The following is a 22,284-nucleotide window of genomic DNA, read 5'->3' as shown; positions in this document are numbered from 1 at the left end:
ACTCATCACAGTCTCGAGAGATTGACCTGGGAACCCTACAGGAAGGGATACTAAGTCCCACTCTCTTTAACTTTTTCATGAACTGGCTGGCAGAGATTAATATACCACTTTTTTTTTTTTTTTTTAATGCGAGGAAGAAGGAAAGACTGAGCCCGCAAAATGTTCCTTCCAAGAAAAAAAAAAAAAACATACAAAAGAGAGCCAAGTTCAAGATCCATTCATTTCGAGATGCCTGGACACACTGCATTTGAAAGACTGGAGATCACAGGAGGTAAGAAATACAGACAGAGGGAGACAGTCCCAGAGCTGACCTGTTGAATAAATGAAGGACTGGGAGTAACGGTTAACTCTTGCATTAGAGAGTTGGACAGAAAAGGGATGAGAGTTTGCTGCTAGACAGGTGCTACGTCGTTCCCGTTGTAGGGGTGGAGGATGCAAGCAGACAGTTCAGAGGAGCAGTGACCATTGAAGCAGCGATAGAAAAGAGACAAAGAGGCAACAGTGTGGCGAAGAGACAGAGGTTGAAGGGAGCCAGTAAGAGGAGGAGAGTTGATAAGACGAATAGCCCTTGACTCCACCCTATTGAGAAGAGCTGTATGTGGGGAGCCTTCCCACACATGAGAGTTGTAATCTAAACAGGGGCAAATAAAACCCGTGTACAAACTCAACAACTCTGCGGGGGTAAAGAAGGCACAGAGTCGGCTTAGCACACCTAATCTCTTGGAAGCAGATTTTACAAGAGATGCAATATGATCTTTCCAAGATAAGTCCCGAGTGAATGAAACCCCAAGCATGTTCAAGGATGATGCAGGATTGAGCTGGTTATTATTAAACATTAGTGGGTACTACTGTGGAAGATTTTTACGGGTTGATAGGTGTAAAAACTGAGTCTTTGATGCATTAAAAAGAAACAAGATAATTTTTACCCCAGTCCGAGATGCGAGCCAAGTCAGACATTATGTGTGCCATGGTCTCATCTCTTGTTTGTTGACGTAACTGCTGAGATGGACGTTGCAGAAACCGAATGGAAAGGTGAAGGGTGGAATCATCAGTGTATGAGTGGATAGGATTGGATGTACAGCTTAGAAGGTCACTGATGAATAAAAGGAAGAGAGTTGGTGATAGGACAGAGCCCTGAGGAACACCACTGTTGACAGATCTAGGAGAAGAACAATGGCCGTCTACAACAGCAGCTTTAGAACGACCAGAAAGGAAGCTTTAGATGAAGGCACAGATAGAAGGATAGAAACCGTAATGGGGAAGTTTGGAATTAAAGACTTATGCCAGACTCGATCGGAAGCCTTTGAGATGTCAAGTACAATGGCAAAGCTTTTGCCAGAGTCCCGAAAGGAGGACGACCAGGCGCCTGAAAGGTAGGTGAGAAGATCGCCAGTGGGGCGTCCCTGATGGAACCCATACTGATGATCAGAAAGAAGGTTGTGATAGGAAAGATGCTTTAAAATTTTTCTCTTCAGAATAGACTCGAAAACTTTTGAGACACAGGATGGTAAAGCAAGTGGGCGATAGTTAGAGGGTTGGGAATGGTCACCCTTCTTTGGGACTGGTTGAATGAGAGCAAACTTTCAGCAAGAAGGAAAGGTCCAAGTTGAAAGACAATGGCTAGGCAGGGTGTAAGCACAGAAGCACAGTTCTTGAAGACAACAGAAGGGACTCCATCAGGCCCATATGCCTTATTAGTATTGAGGCCAGTGATGGCAGGAAATACATCAGCTGAAGAAATTTTAATGTCAGCCATGAGGAGGTCAGAGGGGGGGAAGTGATGGAGGAACAGCACTGGAATCGTCTAATGTGGAACTGGAGAAGAAAGTCTGAGTGAAGAGATGTGCTTTATCAGTAGAAGGAATAGCTACAGAGCCATTAGAGTAGAAAAGACGAGGGAAAGATGATGCGGTAAACTTGTTACAAAAGCTTTAGGCAAGGTGCCAGGAGCGGGAAGAGTTCGAGTAGGAGAGTTGAGAGTTGGAGTAAGGGTGGCAGTTGAATAAGAAAGGGGAGGGGAAGGCGAAGGGGAGGATGGTGAAATGCTTGGTTCTAATAGGGAGGATGTAATAGACAAAGGAATGGTGGTGGTAGGAGCGGATGGGTAAGAGGAAGAGGGAGGAGAAAAGGAGTGAGAGGAAGATGAAGGGATGGATACGAGTATGGGGCGTGAGGTAGATACTGCATGACTGGTTGAACATGAGCAAAATATGGAGTGAAGGAAAAGCCAAGACAACGGGCTTCTTCTCGAAGAGAAAGACCTTGTTTGAACCTGAGTGCTGTGACTTTAGATTCGAAGTGGCAAGTGGGGCAGCCTCTGTAAAACACACAGGTGCAGACCATGGAGTGACATTCTGTCCTTATGTGGCAAGGTAATGCACAGAGTGGATGTCGTAGGTTAGAGCAGCAGTATTTTGCTGGATGGCCAAAGCGCCAGCACTTTTGACATTCACATGGTGGAGAGATAAACTCTTGGACCGGCAGTGTTCACATCCAATAATTATACGTATTGTGAGGTCTTGTCCATTATAGGCAATCTTGACAATGTTGATGGGGTGTTTGGGGGCCACCACGAGTAAAAGATGTAACCTGGGCAACATCTACGTCTTGAGCTGCAAGGACAGAGCAAATTAAAGAGGAACAGTTGGTAGACTCCATATCATCCAAAATAATCATTCATCTGGAATTTGGACAGTATCAGTATGAGTATTTAGGTCAGTGTCACACTGGACCACCCATCTTACCCCAACCCTCCACCAAAGAAGTGTATAGTCCGCCAAATGGAGCAACACCTGGCCCTGCAACAGACTCAACTTTCAGATGAAAAAGTGCAGGGAATATGCAGGATGCCATGCATGGCAAACACATGGGGAGGCATAAGCTTGTCCTTGGTGGTATGGACAGGGATGACCTAAACCACTAGTAGGCCTCCATTAGTGATGCAGGGGAGGAAGAATAGAGGAAGACGTAGCGAAGCTAAAGGAAAGAGGGACAGGAACAGAAACAGACCATGAAAAATTGGTTGAGCTTGGGGTTGGGACCCAAGGCAGGGGCTTCAAACTACTGGCGTTCCCCCCAACATCAAGCCCCAACCTCCATCTCTGATGTCCCCCCCAAAAAAGCAGCAAGGGAGTGGGGGAGTTCTCGTCATTGAGTAATTCCCCCCTTGTGAAAAAATGGTATAGGGAGAAGTTACCTCCATGTGTATACGGAGCAGCTGCCTCCATGCAGGAGACAGTGCCTGCCGGGCTGGTTCAGCAGGGCCCACACTGGATTCTGATCCCATTCAGGAGCTGCTGCTTCTCTCCACTGAAGCCAACAGCACCATTTTGAGAAACTTCCTCTTCAGCACCTGATCACAATGTGAACCCAGTGAACTGCAGGCTGAAGTTGCACTTCTTTGACAGTGCACCATCCTCCTTTTCGTGGATAGGGAGGGAATTAAAGAATGTTTTTATAATGGAGCATCTCCACAAGTCAGTCACATCGGTGCCATTACATTAAGCCATCCCTCTCCAGCATCACACTGAGGCTTCAGTATCCCTGTACAGTACTGTCTTTACAATTATTACAGATATTAGCAGGACTTTTTATTGATACCTATGTTTCAGCCTGGTGATGAAGAGGGATGCAGTCATGTAAAGGCACCAATGTAAACTGGGCAGCTCAGCTGCCCAATTATACAATCTCATATCACTCTTCCCATCCCCCAAAGGTAGGAAGATCAACTGCAGGAATAGGTCAGCTTCAGCCTGCAGTCCACCAGGTTTATGTCCAGGTGAGCCTGGGGCTACACAAAAACAACGACGAGTCAGTATTCCATCCCTCCTATCCTTACAGTATCCATAAAAAGTCATGCTTCCATTAGGTAAATGAATACAAGCTAAAATATGCCAGTTTTGGGAAATCTGATTTTCTATATCTATCTATTGCCAGACGCCTCAATCCCGTTTGGGGTGGCCACAAACAAATCGCCTCCAAGTCGCCCTGTCCCCCGCCATTTCACTGCCCTGCTCCCAACTCACACCCCCCTCTCTCATATACCTCTCCACCCCATCCCTCCATCTCATCCTCGGTCTCCCCCTCCCTCTTCCACCCTCCACCTTACTCATATACACTCTCTTCGTCAGTCTTTCACCCTCCATCCTCTCCACATGGCCAAACCACCTCAGTGTGTTCCTCACAACGCTTCCTATCACATCCACATCCACACCACAACGCTCCTTTATATCCTCATTCGTCAGCCTGTCTCTCCACGTGACTCCACAGGCTCCTCTTAAATAACTCATTTCCACTGCTCTCACTCTTGACTTGTGTCCTTCCAACAATGTCCAAGCTTCACTTCCGTATGTTAGAGTTGGTATCACAATACTGTCATGTAGTAACTTTTTTACTTCCATGCTCACTTCCCTGTTTCTTATCACTGCTTTTAAGGATTTTGATTCTCAGAAAAACATTCTGTTGTTTAAACATTTTATTTCATACTGTACAAGTACTGTATAGAAAAAAATAAAAATAATCCTTTGAAACAAAAGTTAATAGAAGTCAGTATACACTGCTGTGACACAAGAATCATCATAATTCTGATACTCTTTCCCACCTAAGGGTCATGTGAGGATATAGTGTAAAAGACTATAACAAATCCAAAAAACAGAAAAGCCCACAAAAGCTGCACAATATTTAATGTGTGCTGTATCTGCATCTATGAAGCTATCAAGTATACAGTAAATGCTGTCAGAAATGTTACACGTGAAAGGAAGCAGCAAAGTACAAAATAAACTGTTTTCTTTTTGTTTAGTACTGAATTACAAGGTGTGCTGTATGCACGTATAAAACATGCTCAGTTCCATCAATAAACATCCAACATTAGACAATAATACACATTGTTATATTCTGATTTCTTTGTCTATACATTAATGTACAACCTGTCAGAAAATTCTTAATACAGATCTAGTTTGTCAAACAAAATAAACTACCACCAAGGCTATTCACTTCCCTCAGTATGACTACATCTTTCTTAATGTATCCTAGCTACTGCTACATAAATTTATTCAGTGTAAGTGAGGGGGGGGGGGAACCCTGCACTTGGTGTATAATACAGTATTAGCTATCATACTGGTAAATATAACACTTTTTAAAAACCCAGTATGCTTTTACATTATTTTCAAAAGAAAAAGGTACAGCACATGGGGAATAAAGAATTACAATACTTTTATGAACTGCAGGATTCACATACATGCTGATATAACACATGCCCTGTCTAATGAAACAATCAGTGAACTGATGGTCAAATTTTTATAATTTAATTTATGAGCATCACATATGGTTCATTTCCTTTGTATATGCAATATGACTTTGTGAGGCACATTTGTGACATTAAAGACTGGAACAGCTTTCACAATGACACACATCCTCTGACATATACTTGCCTCACAATCTTACATATTTCCACTTTTAAAGATTGCAGTTTTTCATTACCATACACTGTACAGGTAAATCTCCACATACATCTCTGAAAACACCTTCCCTATATCTAACTATGTAATAACCACAGTACATAGAGTGTGATGCTATTTTACTTACATAGATTGGGCCAACATTTATTAGCATTCTTGAATTAGTTTTTGAAAATAACTGTAGTTATATTTATATATCTGTCCAATACATGCTTATATATATGTATATATATCCATCATCCAATCCTGCACTGTCCCATGAGGAGTGTAGGAGCCCAGGACTAGACTAGTTGGTCTTGACATTTAAGACGAGTGAGACCAGCCTCACTCATCCTTAACTGGCATTACGTGACCAATAAACCCCAACCACTCCTTGGGTATAAACCTGCACTAGCTCAATCCAATTGGAGTACCGTAATTTCTCACTAAACCACTAGGTGCCATAATTTGGTTATATGGTTACCACCTAGCGTAATAAATGGTTTCCTGGTGTACAGGAAACCATTTGGCTTGTCACTCAATGCACAATCACCCATAGGCAAAAGGAAGAGGAAAAATAGGAAGGAGAGAAAGACAGAAGAGTGAGTGCAAAGTCACCTATAGGCAGAAGGAAGAGGAAAAAATGAAGGAAAGAAAGACAGAAGAGGAAGGAAAAGAGGAAAGGGCAGACACCCAAAGCAGCACTACATCAAGTGAGTGGATGGTGAGTGCTGCCACTTACCACAGGTGCCTGGGTCCCTTCTCATAAATTTTTTCACTGAATCGATGTAGTGCTGCTTTGGGTGTCTGCCGTTTCCTCTCTTCCTTCCTTCCTCTTCTGTCTTTCTTTCCTTCATTCTTTCCTCTTCCTTCTGCCTACAGGTAACTTTATACTCCCTCTTCTGTCTTACTTTCCTTCATTCTTTCCTCTTCCTTCTGCAATTGGGTGACTCTACACTAAGTGACAAGCCAAATGGTTTTCACTACACCAAGAAACCATTTACTACACTGGGTGATAACCATGTAACCAAATTATGGCACCCGGTGGTTTAGTGGGTAATTAAGGCGATCCAATCGGACTGAGCCAGTGCAGATTTATTCCATGAGGTGGTTGAGGCTAATTGCTCATGTAATGCCACTAAGTGATGAATGAGGCTGGTCACTCTCATCTTCAACGTCAGGACCAACTTCCCTAGCCCCGGGCTCCTACACTCCTAATGGGGCAACACAAGATTGGATGATGGACGGATGGGTGATTTTTTATTATTGGTCTGGTCAAGTTTTTAAATGTTTCTATGTCATATATATATATAACCAGATAGATCAACAAATAGTTCAAACACACACACACACACACACACACACACACACACACACACACACAGCAAATTTATGTATATGATTTATAGTACAGGAAGGCAGAAGCTACTAATGTAGGCTACTTACAATGACAAGCTGAGTATGACAACTACCGGAACCTCCTCCATCACAACACAGTCACTGACTGGCAGTGGCTATTGCAAGTTACCAAATTTTGATTTCATATGCCTAAAAAATTACACACATGAAGTACTAAAACAGACTTGCAGTTCACTGTCCAACAGACTTGGGTCTGAGAGAGAGAGAGAGAGAGAGAGAGAGAGAGAGAGAGAAAGAGAAAGAGAATTACTTCACTTTTCGTGACAAAAATTGTATAACAACATACTATCACACATCTGCAAATACCAGCAACACCCTCATACCGTAAGTGCAGATAAAGGTGACGTACATGCAAATGCAGAGGAAGACGCTGACTTAAACTGAACTGTGGATGCAGAAGTAGATGCAATTTTTCTTTTTTTTTTTGTGTGCAAATGCTATGCAGATGTAGGTGGCACATACATCGTCAGTACATAGTGAGTGGAATGTGTGGTGTGGTGTTGTATAATGTGATGCAGTGCGGTACTGTGTGGCGTGTGTGTATTTACCTAATTATACAGGATTTGAGCTAAACTCATGTTGTCCCATCTTTTCTATCTATCTATCTATTGCCAGATGCCTCAATCTCTTTTCTACAAACATTTATTATCCAATCGAGAATTAAACACACGAATGCTCTCTGCTCCCGTGTGTGTGCGTAAGAGGGGAAACAGTTGTTCAAGTATTGTATAAACAGACTAATTCATGTCCAATAACTGTAGAAATGTTGATTTACAACCATATGTTCTGGATATATCCTACAATAACACATTATTCTGTAAATTCTACGTGAGAATGAGCTTGCATCTACGTGGTCTGACAGTGGAACTTTGGGGCTGATTTCTCAGATTATCCTATACATACTGCTTTTTTTTTTTTCTCTCTCTCTGTGTTTACTGAGGCACATCAGAGGTAATCTTCCCTCACAAAATATGTGTAATGCAATTTTGGGTTTGTGCAAATTGAGGATTTACTGTACTGTATTGTGGCAGCTTATTTAAATAATAAATCTAAAAATCTTCAACAAAGATTTAGCACCCAAGGAGGAAAGCTCTTCAATATGGTGATGTCTTTTATACTTTGTTCTTGCTAATGTTAGGTGATTCAATTTTAGTATTCAGAGAGACCCAAGTAGTGAAGATTATAGAAAACTCTTTAGTTTAAAAAGTACTCTGAAAAATATTATTAAACAGTTATCAGATTTAAAGGATTAGTGGTGTGGATTTGCTATGTAATGCAGTTACTGCTAACAGATTCAATATTCTTTCTTTAGAGATACAGTACAATACTCTACATATACAGTATGCATCACTTCCTATAGACAAAAGGTTACATTCAAATGCTTGTGCATGTTATTTTGTCCTATCACACAAGACAAACTTAGAATAACCAAAATTCTCTCATCTTAACTTGGCCCAGATTTTATTCCCTTTGCAGCTTATTTCACACTGAGCAAGGAAAGCAGAAGTACTACTGTTCTACATCCTTTACGTATCACTTTTTCGCAACTAGCATTAAAATCTGGTGTTAATTTATTGTCACAACTCAGCATTCTATATAAAAAGATGGCAACTTTAGGCCCAATTAAGGTAAAAACAATAATCACCGTCTAGTATGATGTTCATCTACACAGCCATGCTACTCATCTTGAACTTGGTTTTGCTAATAAGCATGCTGATGACAACAGACTTCCCTTCCTCCTCTAATATTTCTGATACCTTCCAACTGTTGTTCCTACTACCAGATGACTTAGTTCAATATAGGAGAGCCCCTAGTGGAGATGGAGTTAATTTTCTTCTATTCTGGACAGTCCCTTAATAGAGGAAGATATAATGATGGCTGTATCTAACTCCTTCAATAACTTCTTCACTGTGTATCATATAATATCACTGTGTATCATATAATAAACAAAATTGTCTGAAAATAGCAAAGATACACTTAATGTCACCCAATGCAACAATAGACAACAGGGGTTATATCAGCATGTTTCTTTGCCATCCTACACAGATATGCTACCCTCCCTGAACTTGGTCTTTCCAATGAGTACGTTGATGAGAACAGACTTCCCTTCCTGCCTATGTATCTCCTGTGCCTTCCTTAGCTTCTCCACAATGTTGTCACCACGTCCAATAGAAATGCCTCTCGCTCCCAGACCCTCCACTGCTTTGTCATAGTCACAGTGCTGATGAGAGGAAGAAAACAGAGAAAGTGATTCATCACCTATTATCATCATCATTAATATTATCAATGTCATCATTATTATAATCACTGTCATGAGTTGTTCACTGGTCAAAACTGACACAATTCAACACTTCAATTCTTGTATTAATTAAAGGCTGGTTCTTAATGCTAGCTAGCTTACATATATATATATATATATATATATATATATATATATATATATACCTGTATATATATATATATATATATATATATATATATATATATATATATATATATATATATATACAAAGGTCTATATATATATATATATATATATATTAATAACAAAACAGAGGAAGGAAAAACAAATGAATAAAAAATAATAATCAATACAACAGATTACTGACATCCTCCATTCACAAAATATCTGTAACAGTTGGACCTGAACAGCTGTTGGTTGAAGTCTGAGGGAGTAACAGCTGCAGGGAAGCAAGTCCCAGAGTGATGCAGTTTGGGGAATAAAAGAATTCTGATAGGCAGAAGCACTGCAGTATGGCTGTGCAACATTCCAGTCACGAGCAATACTAGATGCCTGTGTAGCATGAGGGAAGGCATGGAGAGGTGGCAAAATGGATGCAACTTTGTCTGAACATTTGCCATAAAAGTACTGTACTGTATCTGTAAAATAATGCAAGGGAGACAACGTTCCTTCTCACTTGTAGGGGAGGTAATTTATTTATAATAGCAGGGTTATTAATAATTCCAACATCTTTGTTCAGAATTCTGTCTAGTTGTTTTAGTGCAACCTCTCCACATCCATTCCACAAGGGTGAGCAATTAACAAGCTGAGAGCACACATGACTCTTATAGATCATAGCTATCTGCTTGTCAGTGAAGAAGTTAGAGACTTTGTACAATAATCCAAGTTTCTTTGAGGAGGTTTTAGCAAGTGATCTGACATTGAGGTCCAGCTGGGGGCAGTTTTAAGTGAAACACCGAAAATTTCAATACTTCTGCAGATGGGAATATTAGTAGCACTGAGTTGCAAAGAAATATTTAATGAATAAGGGTAGTAGTCTAATATCTGAAAGCAAGTTTCAGCTTCATTTGTGGGTTATTGTGCATGCATTAGATTATTTCTCACAGTTCCTGCCTGGAAACCAGAAACACCCTGAAAATTCAGTCAACTTCCTACCTATGCCCAGCTACCATTGCCTGAAGTAATTTTTATTTATCCACACCACCATCATTCCCTGTCCTGTCTTTGGCCATTCTGAATATACAGTACCATCCTTCTAGTAAGTACCTTCAATAGCTAGGGGTGAAGGCTTTTAAATATTTATTGCACATATTTGTCTGTGTTTCTCTTCTCTGCCATTAACACTGTTTATTTTCTTTCTATTCCAATCTAAAATTTTCCCTTACTTTTACCATTACTTCTGCTGAAAGAGAAGTATCATCTCCATTATCATCATCATCATCATCACATCTAGACCCTCTTCTGTCTAAATGTATTCACTGAGCTGGCACAAGAAAGAAGGAAGAGGAAATGATTACCGTATATACTGGCATACAGGCTGACCTGGTGCATGAGTCAACCCTCAAAAAAAAAAAAAAAAAAAAAAAAAAAAAAAAAAAATGATGCTACAGGTATGCCTATCATATAACTCAACCACCTAACCAATTAACCACCAAGGATGAGGTAAGTGGTGTCAAGGTAGGAAGCTAAGGGACCAAGTAAATCACAGAAACAAACCCAAACATAAGTAATCAGAGAAGCCATTACGTACATGTCATTAGATACCATGAATCAACAACAATGAAAACATAAACAAATGCATACACAGTAAATGAGGGATACACAAATCACTAGTTACACAGCCACAGTCCACACACAGCCATTGACTAAACAGCACCATTACTCTCTGCACCAATGAAGATGAAACCAGTGAATCAGAATCATTGACTCTGATGGGTTTTCAGATGGTATATGAAGATTCATGAGCTTCGCTTATAAAGCATTACAGTACTATACCGATTGTTTTTACCTGTATATTTTATGTCAGTAAAGCAAGTTTTTAATAACCTGTATTAGGCACCTAGTAATAGTTTTAAGTCACTCTGGGTAACAACACTGAAAACATCGACAAAAAAAAAAAAAAGTTTTTGAAACAAAATGACTCAGGGAAATATGATTTCATCCATGATTTTAGAGATCCTAAATTTATGCCTATGGTATAAGTCGACCCTCAATGCCTGGTCACTTTACATTTTGCTTCAACGTTTAACAGACACTGCTATATACAGAAATCAAATTAATACAGTACTGTATATCTCATGTACATAAATCCACTCCCACATACACAAAAATTACACCATGCTTATTCTAAAGGAATCCTCAGTTGACCATGGTACAACTGATGGTTTGTATGTACTGGGAGCTGAACCAGTGCAAACATCAGGTACTTCTAACAGTTACTAAAGACTTGAAAAATAAAAATGCAGAAATAAGTAAAATAATAATAATTGCCATATCATATTGTTTATAAGGGCTCCAACATGCTTGCATGCATTGAACTTGGTTACATCATGATGGCTCTCCATGCTGCTCAATCTCTGGCACTCTTCCCATTCAGTCCCTTACCTCACAGATCAGACTCAATGACCTCATCCCAGGTCTTTTTTGGTCTGCCTCTCACAACACTATCCTCAAAGTTCACACCTCTCACCTTCTGCACCCAACTGTCATCTTCAACATGTCCAAGCCCTCTCAATCTACCCCTCCTCATCACAACACCAATACATTCAAGTCCCATCCTTCCTCTCAACTCTTCAATTGCAGTCCAAGGTCCCCGAAGCCTCACATTCAGGAACACACTACACATCCATCTAATCACTGTCATTTCTATGTCTGAGCCAATGAATGTCCTCTTCCTTAACAGCCTAGGCCTCTACCATACAGCATTACACTCCCTAACACATTTTAATTACAAAGTCCCTTAACAGAGGGGGGACCCCTCTCAATGTGGGGAGAGGCAACAGCACTGTGAGCTTCCTCCAACCACTCCTTACCACAGCCACAGAGCTAGCTCCAGCCCCATCTCCAGCACATAACATGTCCCCCAAAAAACAAAACTCCTCCAAACACTCAAGAGACTCTCCAAAAAGATCAATCTTTTTGCACCCCTTATCTCTACATGCATTCCCTGACACATCACAACAATGAAATCAACATTATTTTGCAGCCTACCTCAAATACCATTACACCTCTTATGCACCCCATTACAAACACTGCATTATAAGTTTTTACCGTACCCTTGTGGCAAACTGTACATGGCCACATGCACTTTGACAGTACAGTACCACCACTAGCCACAGATATCATCACTTCAGTTTCATCCACATTTACTTTGAAAGCCTTGTGGCTCATTCCATTTCACCACTTTCTGAATCTTTCTGCCACCTCCCTTTTCCTCACTGCGGTCAACAACAAATCATCAGCAAACAATATCACCCATGAGAGTCAATTTCTGAAGTCACATGAGAGATTTAAGCCCCTTATGGCACCTGGCAATAGATAGATAGATAGACAAAGTAGAGGAATCAAGACTGACCTCTGATGCATGCCAACAATCACAGAAAACTCATCACCCACATCTACATTCACTGTCACATAGGTGCGAGCACCCACGTACATAGTCATAACCACTCTAACCTGCCACTCTTTGATCCCAAGCCTTCTCAGTGCCCAGCTCACCACCTCCCTAGGGACTCTGTTAAAGACCTTCTCTAAATCAACAATTACAAAGTACAGCTCCCTCTTCTTTCCTAAATATTTTTCCTGAAGCTGTCAGACAACGAATATGGCACTGGTGGTCCCTTTGTCTAGCATAAACCCCACCTGTATCTCATCAATATTCAGTCTTTCCCTTATCATACGAGGTACTACCCAAAAGTTTCCAAACTTTGAAAGTGGAAAAGAAACTGCATCTCGTACAGTGTGTGGATGCTAGGTGGCAGTGCACACACCCGTTGTTTAGTAGTGTGTCAAGTGGCATTGTGCAGGGTGGATGTGTATGCTACACATTTTTTTTTTCTTCCCATTGTGTTTGGAGAGCAAGAGACTGATGAGGAGAGTGTGTGTGAGTGGGTTGGAGGGGGACAGAGGGAGGGGGAGGCCAAGGACGAGATGGAGGGATGGAGTGGAGAAGTATATGAGAGAGAGGGGTGTGAGCTGGGAACAAGGCAGTGAAATGACGAGGGACATGGCGACATGAAGGCGATTTGTTTGTAGCTACCCCTTACAGGATTGAGGTGTCTGACAATAGATAGATAGATACATACATACATAGTTATTGTCTTATAGATAAATGAAGTCACTGAATGTACAGTGAGGTTGGATGAGGAGGAAATGGAAAATGTGAGTGCATTTAAGTACTTGGGCAATGTGATGAGTAAAGATGGAAGTTTAGACAGTAAGGTGCTTGAAAAGGTACAGCAAGGAAGAAAGGTTGCTGGTTCCTTGAAAGCAGTAATAAGAAACTGGGAAGTGGGCATGGAAGTGAAAAAATTATTACATGACAGTATTGTGATACCAACTCTAATGTATGGAATTGAAGCATGGACCTTGTTGGAGAGACACAAGTCATGAGTGAGAGCAGTGGAAATGAGTTATGTGAGAGAAGCATGTGGAGTCACACGGAGAGACAGACTGACAAATGAGGAAGTGAAGGAGCACTGTGGTGTGGATGTGGATGTGACAGCAAGCGTTAGGAGAAACACACTGACGTGGTTTGGCCTTATGGAGAGGATGGAGAGCAAGAGACTGACGAAAAGAGTGTATGTGAGTGAGGTGGAGAGGGGGAGAGGGAGGAGGGGGCCAAGGATGAGATGGAGGGATGGAGTGGAGAGGTATATGAGAGAGGGGGGTGTGAGCTGGGAGCAAAGCAGTGAAACGGCGAGGAACAGGGCGACATGGAGGCGATTAGTTTGTGGTCACCCCTTACAGGATTACAGCATCTGGCAATAGACAGACAGACAGATGTTTGGGTTAGTGAATTTTGTGATCTCAAAAAATGGAGGATGTGAAAGAGCAACGTGTGTGCATGAAGGTTTGTGCAAAACTCGGGAACAACATGGCAGAAACTCATAAAATGTTAAAACAAGCATTTAATGACATGCTTTGGAGGTTACACAAACCTACTACTGGTTTAAGCATTTTAAGAACAGACAAACATCAACAGATGACAAAGCATGTTCTGGTCACCTTTCCACCATTTCATCACCAGACAATGTGGCCGAAGTCCACGCAATCATCTTCGAAGATCACAATGTTTGTGACACTGTTAGCCAATCATGTGGAACTTGCCAACACAAGGCTCCTGACTGATGAGCAAAAGCAGCATCGCATGGAGGTCCGCATGGAGCTCAAGGAAATGGCCAGAAATGACTCTAACTTCCTTTCACGTGTCATTACCGATGATGAAAGTTGGGTTCATGGGTATGACCTGGAAACTAAACAACAATCACCACAGTGGAAGAGCCCTGCTTAAAAATCAGATCAAGACCAATGTGAAGTCAATGTTTATCACTTTCTTCGACATGGAGGGCATTGTTCAGAAGGAATTCGTTCCTCATGGACAGACTGTCAATGCAAAGTTCTACTGTGACAGCTCCAGCAGGATGTAAGACAAAAACGTCCAGACAAGTGGCACACAAACAGATGGTTGCTTCACCATGGCAATGCACCCATGCACACAGCTTTTGTTCTTCAGCAGTTTTTGGCATACAAAAAAAACATGCCAGTTGTTCCACACTCTCTGTATTCACCAGATTTGGCCCCTTCTGATTTTTCCCTCTTTATGAAAATGAAAATCCAGCTGAAAGGACTAAGATTTGACAACACTGAGGGGATCCACGAGGAATCCCAGAAGGTCCTGAACAAGCTGATGCTCAAGAACTTACAGAACGCATTCAGTTCGTAGGAGATGTGCTGGGATCAATGTCTGCATGCCCAAGGAGACTACTTTGAAGAGGACGGTGGTAATTAAGACGAGACCTAAGTTTTTTTTCCTTCTTTAGTCAAATCGCAGGAGCTTTTAGATGGTACCTCGTACCTTCCACGACTCTCTATTACCTACATTATCTTGTACAAAATATTTATGAATTTATAATTTCCTCTTTCAGAGCATCATCCTTCCCCTTATACTGTACATATTTATAATCACACTCTTCAGCCAGCCATCGGGGACAACACACTCATATATAACTGAATTTATCAAATCAGTAAATAAACCCACTCCTATATCTCCTGAGCTATTCAACATTTCAGCAGCCAACCCAGACACACTCACCACCTTCCTGAACTGCATCCTGCCTATGGCCCTGCTCACAGTAGCAACATCACTCAAAGGTCAAGGCCAAATGCTATATCCACTGACTCCAAACCTTCCTTAATTGTCACACTCCTCATTCAGCAACAGGTTATAATGCTCTCTCCAGGCATCGTTAATATCCTCTCTGTCCACCATTACTTTCTTTCATCATTCTTCAAACACTGTTCATCTATCATATCTCTGTTTTCTCTCTTCATTTGACTGGCCGTCTTAAATACCACATTCTTCCTATCTGCACTATTTAGGCTATCCAGTAAAAGTCTCTGTAACTCAGATTTTGTCCCGTATACCTCTTTTCTGGCCCATGCTTGGCAGCCAGGTAATCCTCTCTGTTACCACTTTTTTTCCATTCCCAGAAATGTCTTTTTTTCTCCTTAACTGCAGCTTCTACATCCTCATCCCACCACGAAGGAGTAGACTGTAGCACCAGTCGGTCAAGGCGGTACTCCCCAGGTGGACTGTAAGCTGGTGACAGGGAGAGCTGGAGTTCATGTTTCATCAGACCTCAGGACTAGCTCCTGACCATCCCCCTTTGCTGAACTTTTCCAGTGTTTCAGTAACACAAGAGTAGGCTAACATACTCTCCAATACAAGTTTCTCTGTCAACACCAAACCATGCACATTACACACTCCACTTCCTATTCGAAATTACACCCAAATGACGTTATTTAACCAAACCTCCGAGTCCTGGGATGGGATGGGGGGACATCAATGTCAACTTCATCCACCCCTCTTCTGGTGATGACCCAGCAAGATGCCTGGAACCATTGTCTGACTCACTTCTTCTTTTCTGCAACATTTGTGGCCTTTCCTCTAACTTTCTCTCTGTTGAGCACCACCTCACCTCCTCTAAACCTCACTTTCTCTTCCTAACTGAGACTTAGCTGTCTAAGGCAATTGATAACAAACCCTTCTCTGTATCCTCCTACTTTCTCTATACTAATTTCAAAGCCAAAGGTGGCTGTTGCGCATATGAATTCTAAGACTTATCTTGCTATCATGTTCCTGAACTTGTTTCTTCTGAATTCTCTACTCTCTGCCTTCATCTTTTCTGTCGTTCTCTGACTAAAAACATCTGTGCTGTTTACTTATCCCCTAATTCTGGTGACTATGAAAAATTCTTTCACTATCTTACTTCTAAGATGGAACACATCTTATCCAATTCTCCTTTCTCTGAAATCCCCATTCTAGGATATTTCAATGTTCACCACCAGCTTTGGTTTTCCTTTCCTTTCACTGATCCACCTGGTTAACAAACCTACATCTTCTCTATCCCCCTAGTGAAGCTTGTACGGCACCCCATCCTTATCCCTGACTGCCTCAGAGAGATCCAACATACGTGACCTCTTCCTTACAACTAATCCTTCTGCTTACATTGTAAATCTTTCCTCTCCATTGGGCTCCTCTGATCACAACCTCATCACCTTAACCTGTACTGCCACTCCAGTGCAGCCTGTGGACCCTCCAAAGAAATGTCGGTTGTGGCACTTTGGAGCTGTTGATTGGGAGGCCCTCAGGTAGTACTTCTTTGATTTTCCTTTAAATGATTATTGCTTCCATGGCTGGGAGTCATCTGAGTGTGCCTTGCATATTACAGAGGTTATTCTCTCAGGTATGGAAGCATGCATTCCTTTCTCATATCCTTTGGCTAATGCAAAAAAAAACCTTGGTTTAATCACACTATGCTGTCCACAACAAGAAGAAGGCCTACAAAAGGTGCTGGAACCAACCAACCCCTGAATCTCATCTCTCTTATGTTTCTGCTCGGCTTTGTGCTAAGCCTGTTTTTCGCTCTGCTAAAAATAATTTCATCCGTACTAAATGATGAGGTGAGAGAGGCTGTGACCCAAAAGAAGAGAGAATACAGTGTATGGATGAGAAACAGGGATGTGGAAGAAGTTGAGAGGCGGAAGAGAGAGTTGTATGTAGAGAGGACGAGAGAGAGATATGTAGAGAGGAAGAGAGAGGTGAAAAGATTAGTAAGACAGAGTAAGAGAGTGGATGAGGAATTTGGAAGGAACTTGAGTGTAAAGTGGAGGGAATGTAAGAAAATGTTCTGGAAAGAGGTATAGAGAGTTAGACAGGGTGCCAAAGAAGTTAGTTGGGGAGTGAAAGATAAAAATGGTGGATTACGTGTGGAGAAGGGAGAGAAAGTGAGCAGATGGATAGAACATTTAAGGAATTGTTGAACACAGAGAATGAAAGTAATGCAAGTATAAGTGGCTGGGGAATGGCTGAGAGAAGGGGGGATGTGAGAAGAAAGGAAGAAATCAGTAAGATGGAAGTTGTGGAAGCAATGAAGAGAGTTAAATGGGGAAAACACCAGGAATTGATGGAGTGTGTGGTGAAATGCTGGAGAATGGGGGATAGATAGTAATAGAATGGATGTGGAAGATGTGCAGATTGGTCTGAGAGAAAGGCAGAGTCCTGGAGGATGTGAAGTCAGGTATAATTATTCCCCTGTATAAAGGAAAAGGAGAAAAAAAAAAGTGCGTGGTAATCATAGTGGCATTTGTCTTCTTAGTGTAATAGGATACTTATTGACAGAGTTTGGGAAACAACAGAAGAATTAGTTGGAGAAGTGCAGGGGGGTTTTTGGATGGGAAGAGGTTGTGTATATCAGATATTCATTCTTACATCTTTAGTGGAAAAGTTTCTAGAGAAGGGAAAGAAGTTATATGTGGCCATCATGGATTTGGAGAAAGCATATGACAGGGTGGATAGACAAGGACTGTGGAAAGTATTAAGAATATATGGAGTACGTGGGAAGCTGTTAAAGGCTGTGAGGAGTATGTATGAGGGTGTTAAGACTGCAGTGCATGTGGATAGTGAACTGAGTGAATTTTTCTACTTGAAGGTTGGATTGAAACAAGGATGTGACATGTCTCCATGGCTGTTCAATATGTATATGGATGGGGTTATAAGAGATATACAAGGAAGGGCAGTGGATGTTGGAGCGGTCCTAGTGAGAGAGGGCAGTGTTTGGAAACTACCTGTACTGTTGTTTGCAGATGATACTGTGTTGTTAAGTGAAGATGAAAGGGAGCTGCAAGGCCTGGTGGATGAGTTTGGAGGAGTGTGTAAGAAACAGAATCTATAGGTTAATGTACGGAAGAGTAAAGTTATGGTCTTCAAGAGAAGTGAAGTAAGTGAATGTACAGTGACGTTGGATGAGGATGAAATGGAAAATGTGAGTGCGTTTAAGTACTTGGGTAGTGTGATCAGTAAGGATGGAAGTTTAGAGGATGAAGTGCTTGAACGGGTACAACAGGGAAGAAAGGTTGCTGGTTCCTTGAAAGCAGTGATAAGAAACAGAGATGTGAGCATGGAAGTGTAAAAGTTACTACATGACAGTATTGTCATAACAACTCTAACGTATGGATGTGAAGCTTGGACCTTGCTGGAGGGACAGAAGTCAAGAGTGAGACCAGTGGAAATGAGTTATTTGAGATAAGCATGTGGAGTCACATGGAGAGACAGACTGACAAATAAGGAAGTGAAGGAGCGTTGTGGTGTGGATGTGATAGGAAGCGTTAGGAGAGGTGGTTTGGCCATAAGGAGAGGATGGAGAGTGAGAGACTGATGAGGAGAGTGTATGTGAATGAGGTAGAGGGGGGGAGAGGGAGGGGGAGGCCAAGGATGAGATGGGGGGATGGAGTGGAGAGGTACATGAGAGAGGGGGTGTGTGAGTTGGGAGCAGGGCAATGAAATGACGGGGGACAGGGCGACATGGGGGCGATTTGTTTCTGGCCACCCCTTATGGGATTAAGGCGTCTGGCAATACATAGATAGAATAGACTAAACGCTCTGAACTCTCCAACTCGCATTCTTCCCGCTCCTTCTGGCAGGTACCAAAAATCTTTCTAACAACTTTACCTCATCATCCTTCCCTCCTCTTTTCCACTCTGATGGTTCTGAAACTATTTCTTCTACTCATAAACCAGATCTCCAATTCCACCTTAGACGATTCCAGTGCTTTCCCTCCATCTCCTCCCCCTCTGACTTCCTCATGGCTGTCATGAAAATTTCTTCAACTGATGTACTTTCTGTCACCACTGGCCTCAGTGCTAACAAGACATACGGGCCTGATAGGGTCCCTCCTGTTGTCCTCAAGAACTGTGCTTCCGTGCTTACACCCTGCCTAGGTAAACTCTTTCGTCTTTGTCTATCAACTTCTGCCTTTCCTTCTTGCTAGCAGTTTGCTCTCATTCAGCCTGTCCCAGAGTAGGGTGACCATCTCCAGCCCTCTAACTGTTGCCCCAATGTTTTAACATCCTGTATTTCAAAAGTTTTTGAGTCTACTCTTAACAAAAAAAGTTTTAAAACGTCTTTCCTATCACAACCTTCTTTCTTGTCGTCGGTATGGGTTCCGCCAGGGACACTCCACTGGTGATCTTCTCATCTACTTTTCAGACTCCTGGTCATCCTCCTTTCGGGACTATGCCATTGCACTTGACATCTCAAAGGCTTTTGATCGAGTCTGGCATAAATATTTAATTTCCAAACTACCCTCTAACAGTTTCTATCCTTCTATCTGTGCCTTCATTTCTAGCCTCCTTTCTGGTTGTTCTATAGCTACTGTTGTAGATAGCCATCGTCCGTGTCCTAGAGCTATGAATTGTGGTGTTCCTCAGGGCTTTGTCCTATCTCCAACTCTCTTCCTTTTACTCATCAATGACCTTCTATACTGTACATCTAACCTTATCCACTCATATGCTGATGACTCCACCATTCACCTTTCTACTCGCTTCCTGCAGCAGCCATCTCGGCAGTTTCTTCAACAAACAAGGCATGAGGCTATGGTACACCTAATGTCTGACTTGGCTCATATCTCTGATTGGGGTAAAAATAACCTTGCCATTTTTAATGCATCCAAGACTCAGTTCTTACATCAACCAACCCGCCAAAATCTTCCTCAGGAGAACTCACTAACTTTTAACAATAGCCAGCTCAATCCTGCATCATCTTTAAACATAATTGGGGTTTTATCCTCTCAGGATTTGTCTTGGAAAGAACATATTACCTCTCTTGTAAAATCTGCTTCCAAAAGACTGGGTGTGCTAAGCAGACTCCATACCTTCTTTGCCCCTGCACAGTTGTTGACTTTATACACAGGTTTTATTTGTCAGTGAGGAGTACAACTCTCATGTGCGGAGATGCTCCTCACACATAGCTCCTCTCAACAGGGTGGAGTCAAAGCCTTTCCGTCTCATTAACTCTCCTCCTCTTACGAGCTCCCTTGAATCTCTGTCTCTTCACCACACTGTTGCATCTTTACCTCTTTTCTATCACTACTTCAATGGTCACTGCTCCTCTGAACTGTCTGCTTGCATCCCTCCACCACCACGACGTGCACGTAGCATCCGTCTAGCAACATATTCTCATCCCTTTTCTGTCTAACTATCTAATGCAAGAGTTAACCACTACTCCAAGTCCTTCATGTATGTAACAGGTCAACTTTGGAACTGTCCCCTTCTTTCTGTTTTTCCTACTGCCTACAATCTCCAGTCTTTCAAAAGCAGTATGTTCAGGCATATCAAATTGAATGGATCTTGAATTTGGCTTTCTGTTGTCCTGTTTTTGTTTTTTTCTTGGAGGGGACAGTTTACAGACCTTTGGCTCCTTCTTCCTTGGGAAAAAAAAAAAAAAGTTACCTTATGTCTTGGAGGGCCCCTTATCCATCCACACATTGAATTAGTAACTCTGAAGATGCTGTTCTTGACAGCTCTGTACTGCTCATTAACATTTCTGTCTACAGCTCCCTGTTTCACCACTATTATATTCATCTTGCTATAGAAAGACACCCCTTACTGTTTGTTTTTTCAACTTCCATATATTCCTTCTGGGTGCATAGGTCCTTTCCTCTGCTACCCACTATTTTAGTACCACATCACATATTGGTAATTTGTGGTCCTGCACACACTCTTCACTCCCTGTAAATTTAAACATCCTTCACTACCGTCCTATCATCCCTCCTTACCAGTAATAGTCTACATGGCGATTATTATCCCCAGACTCATATGTAATCAGCCTACTCTCTCTTTTCCTAAAAAGTGCGTTGCACACAATCATGTTCATTGCCTTCTAAAACTCAAGTATCCTTCCCCCTTTGACATTCTTTGTACCATATGCACATTCCCCATGCACCCCTGCAGATCCCTGAGCTTCTGCACCCCATGACCATTAAAATCCTCACCCAAAACTACAAACTCATCATCCCCCATCCCACCAACCACATGTATCATGTCATCCCAGAATCTACCCTTCTCATCATCATCCAAGCCAATCTATGGGGCACATGCCAATACAAGTATAATCATGAGTTTACCAAACAACATTTTCCCTGTTATAATCCTTTCATTTACTCTCATTACACACATGAAGCAATCACACCCACACCACCATATCCATCTACACTTCCAAATATCTTATACCTATAGTCCTTCCCAGCAATCATCCCAGCTGACCTTCCCCGGAACCTATCTTTCTGTAAGCAACAGACACTGGTGGTGACCATCATCCTCTCACTTCATGTAGTGCTGCCTACTTCTTCCTTCACCTTTATCATTCTTTTCCTGTCTGCCTTCTTCTCTTCCTATCTCTCCCAGCTTTCCTGACGCATTTCATTACTCTTCTTTCCTTTTCATGTGGCTTTGTATTGAGAGACAAACCAAATGGTTTTCCGTAAGCCAGGAAACCATTTACATCACTGGTTGGTAACAATATAACCAACACACATGAGTTCACTACATGTCTAAAAGTGGGTTGGTGGAGGGTTAGCAACCCCTCCCTGTAAAACCACTAACTCAAAGAAACAACCATCCTTTACAGGA

General features: G+C 41.9%; 1 protein-coding gene across 1 annotated transcript in view; it reads right to left on the bottom strand.

Annotated features, from left to right (window-relative positions):
- Window positions 1–4,465: 4,465 nt before the first annotated feature.
- Window positions 4,466–22,284, bottom strand: part of LOC145402544 (2-hydroxyacyl-CoA lyase 2-like) — a 172,828-nt gene continuing 155,009 nt past the window's right edge. The window contains exon 13 of the mRNA XM_080274549.1: window positions 4,466–9,075. Within this exon, the coding sequence (XP_080130675.1) occupies window positions 8,893–9,075 (183 nt within the window). The 3' untranslated portion in view covers window positions 4,466–8,892. The remainder of the gene's footprint in view (window positions 9,076–22,284) is intronic.

This window comes from Coenobita brevimanus, chromosome 58 (assembly GCF_032717465.1).
Source record: "Coenobita brevimanus isolate Jiangsu-jjx chromosome 58, ASM3271746v2, whole genome shotgun sequence".
NCBI lineage: Eukaryota > Metazoa > Arthropoda > Malacostraca > Decapoda > Coenobitidae > Coenobita > Coenobita brevimanus.
Note: the sequence above shows the minus strand (reverse complement) of the source record. Positions and strands in the feature narration are given on the sequence as shown.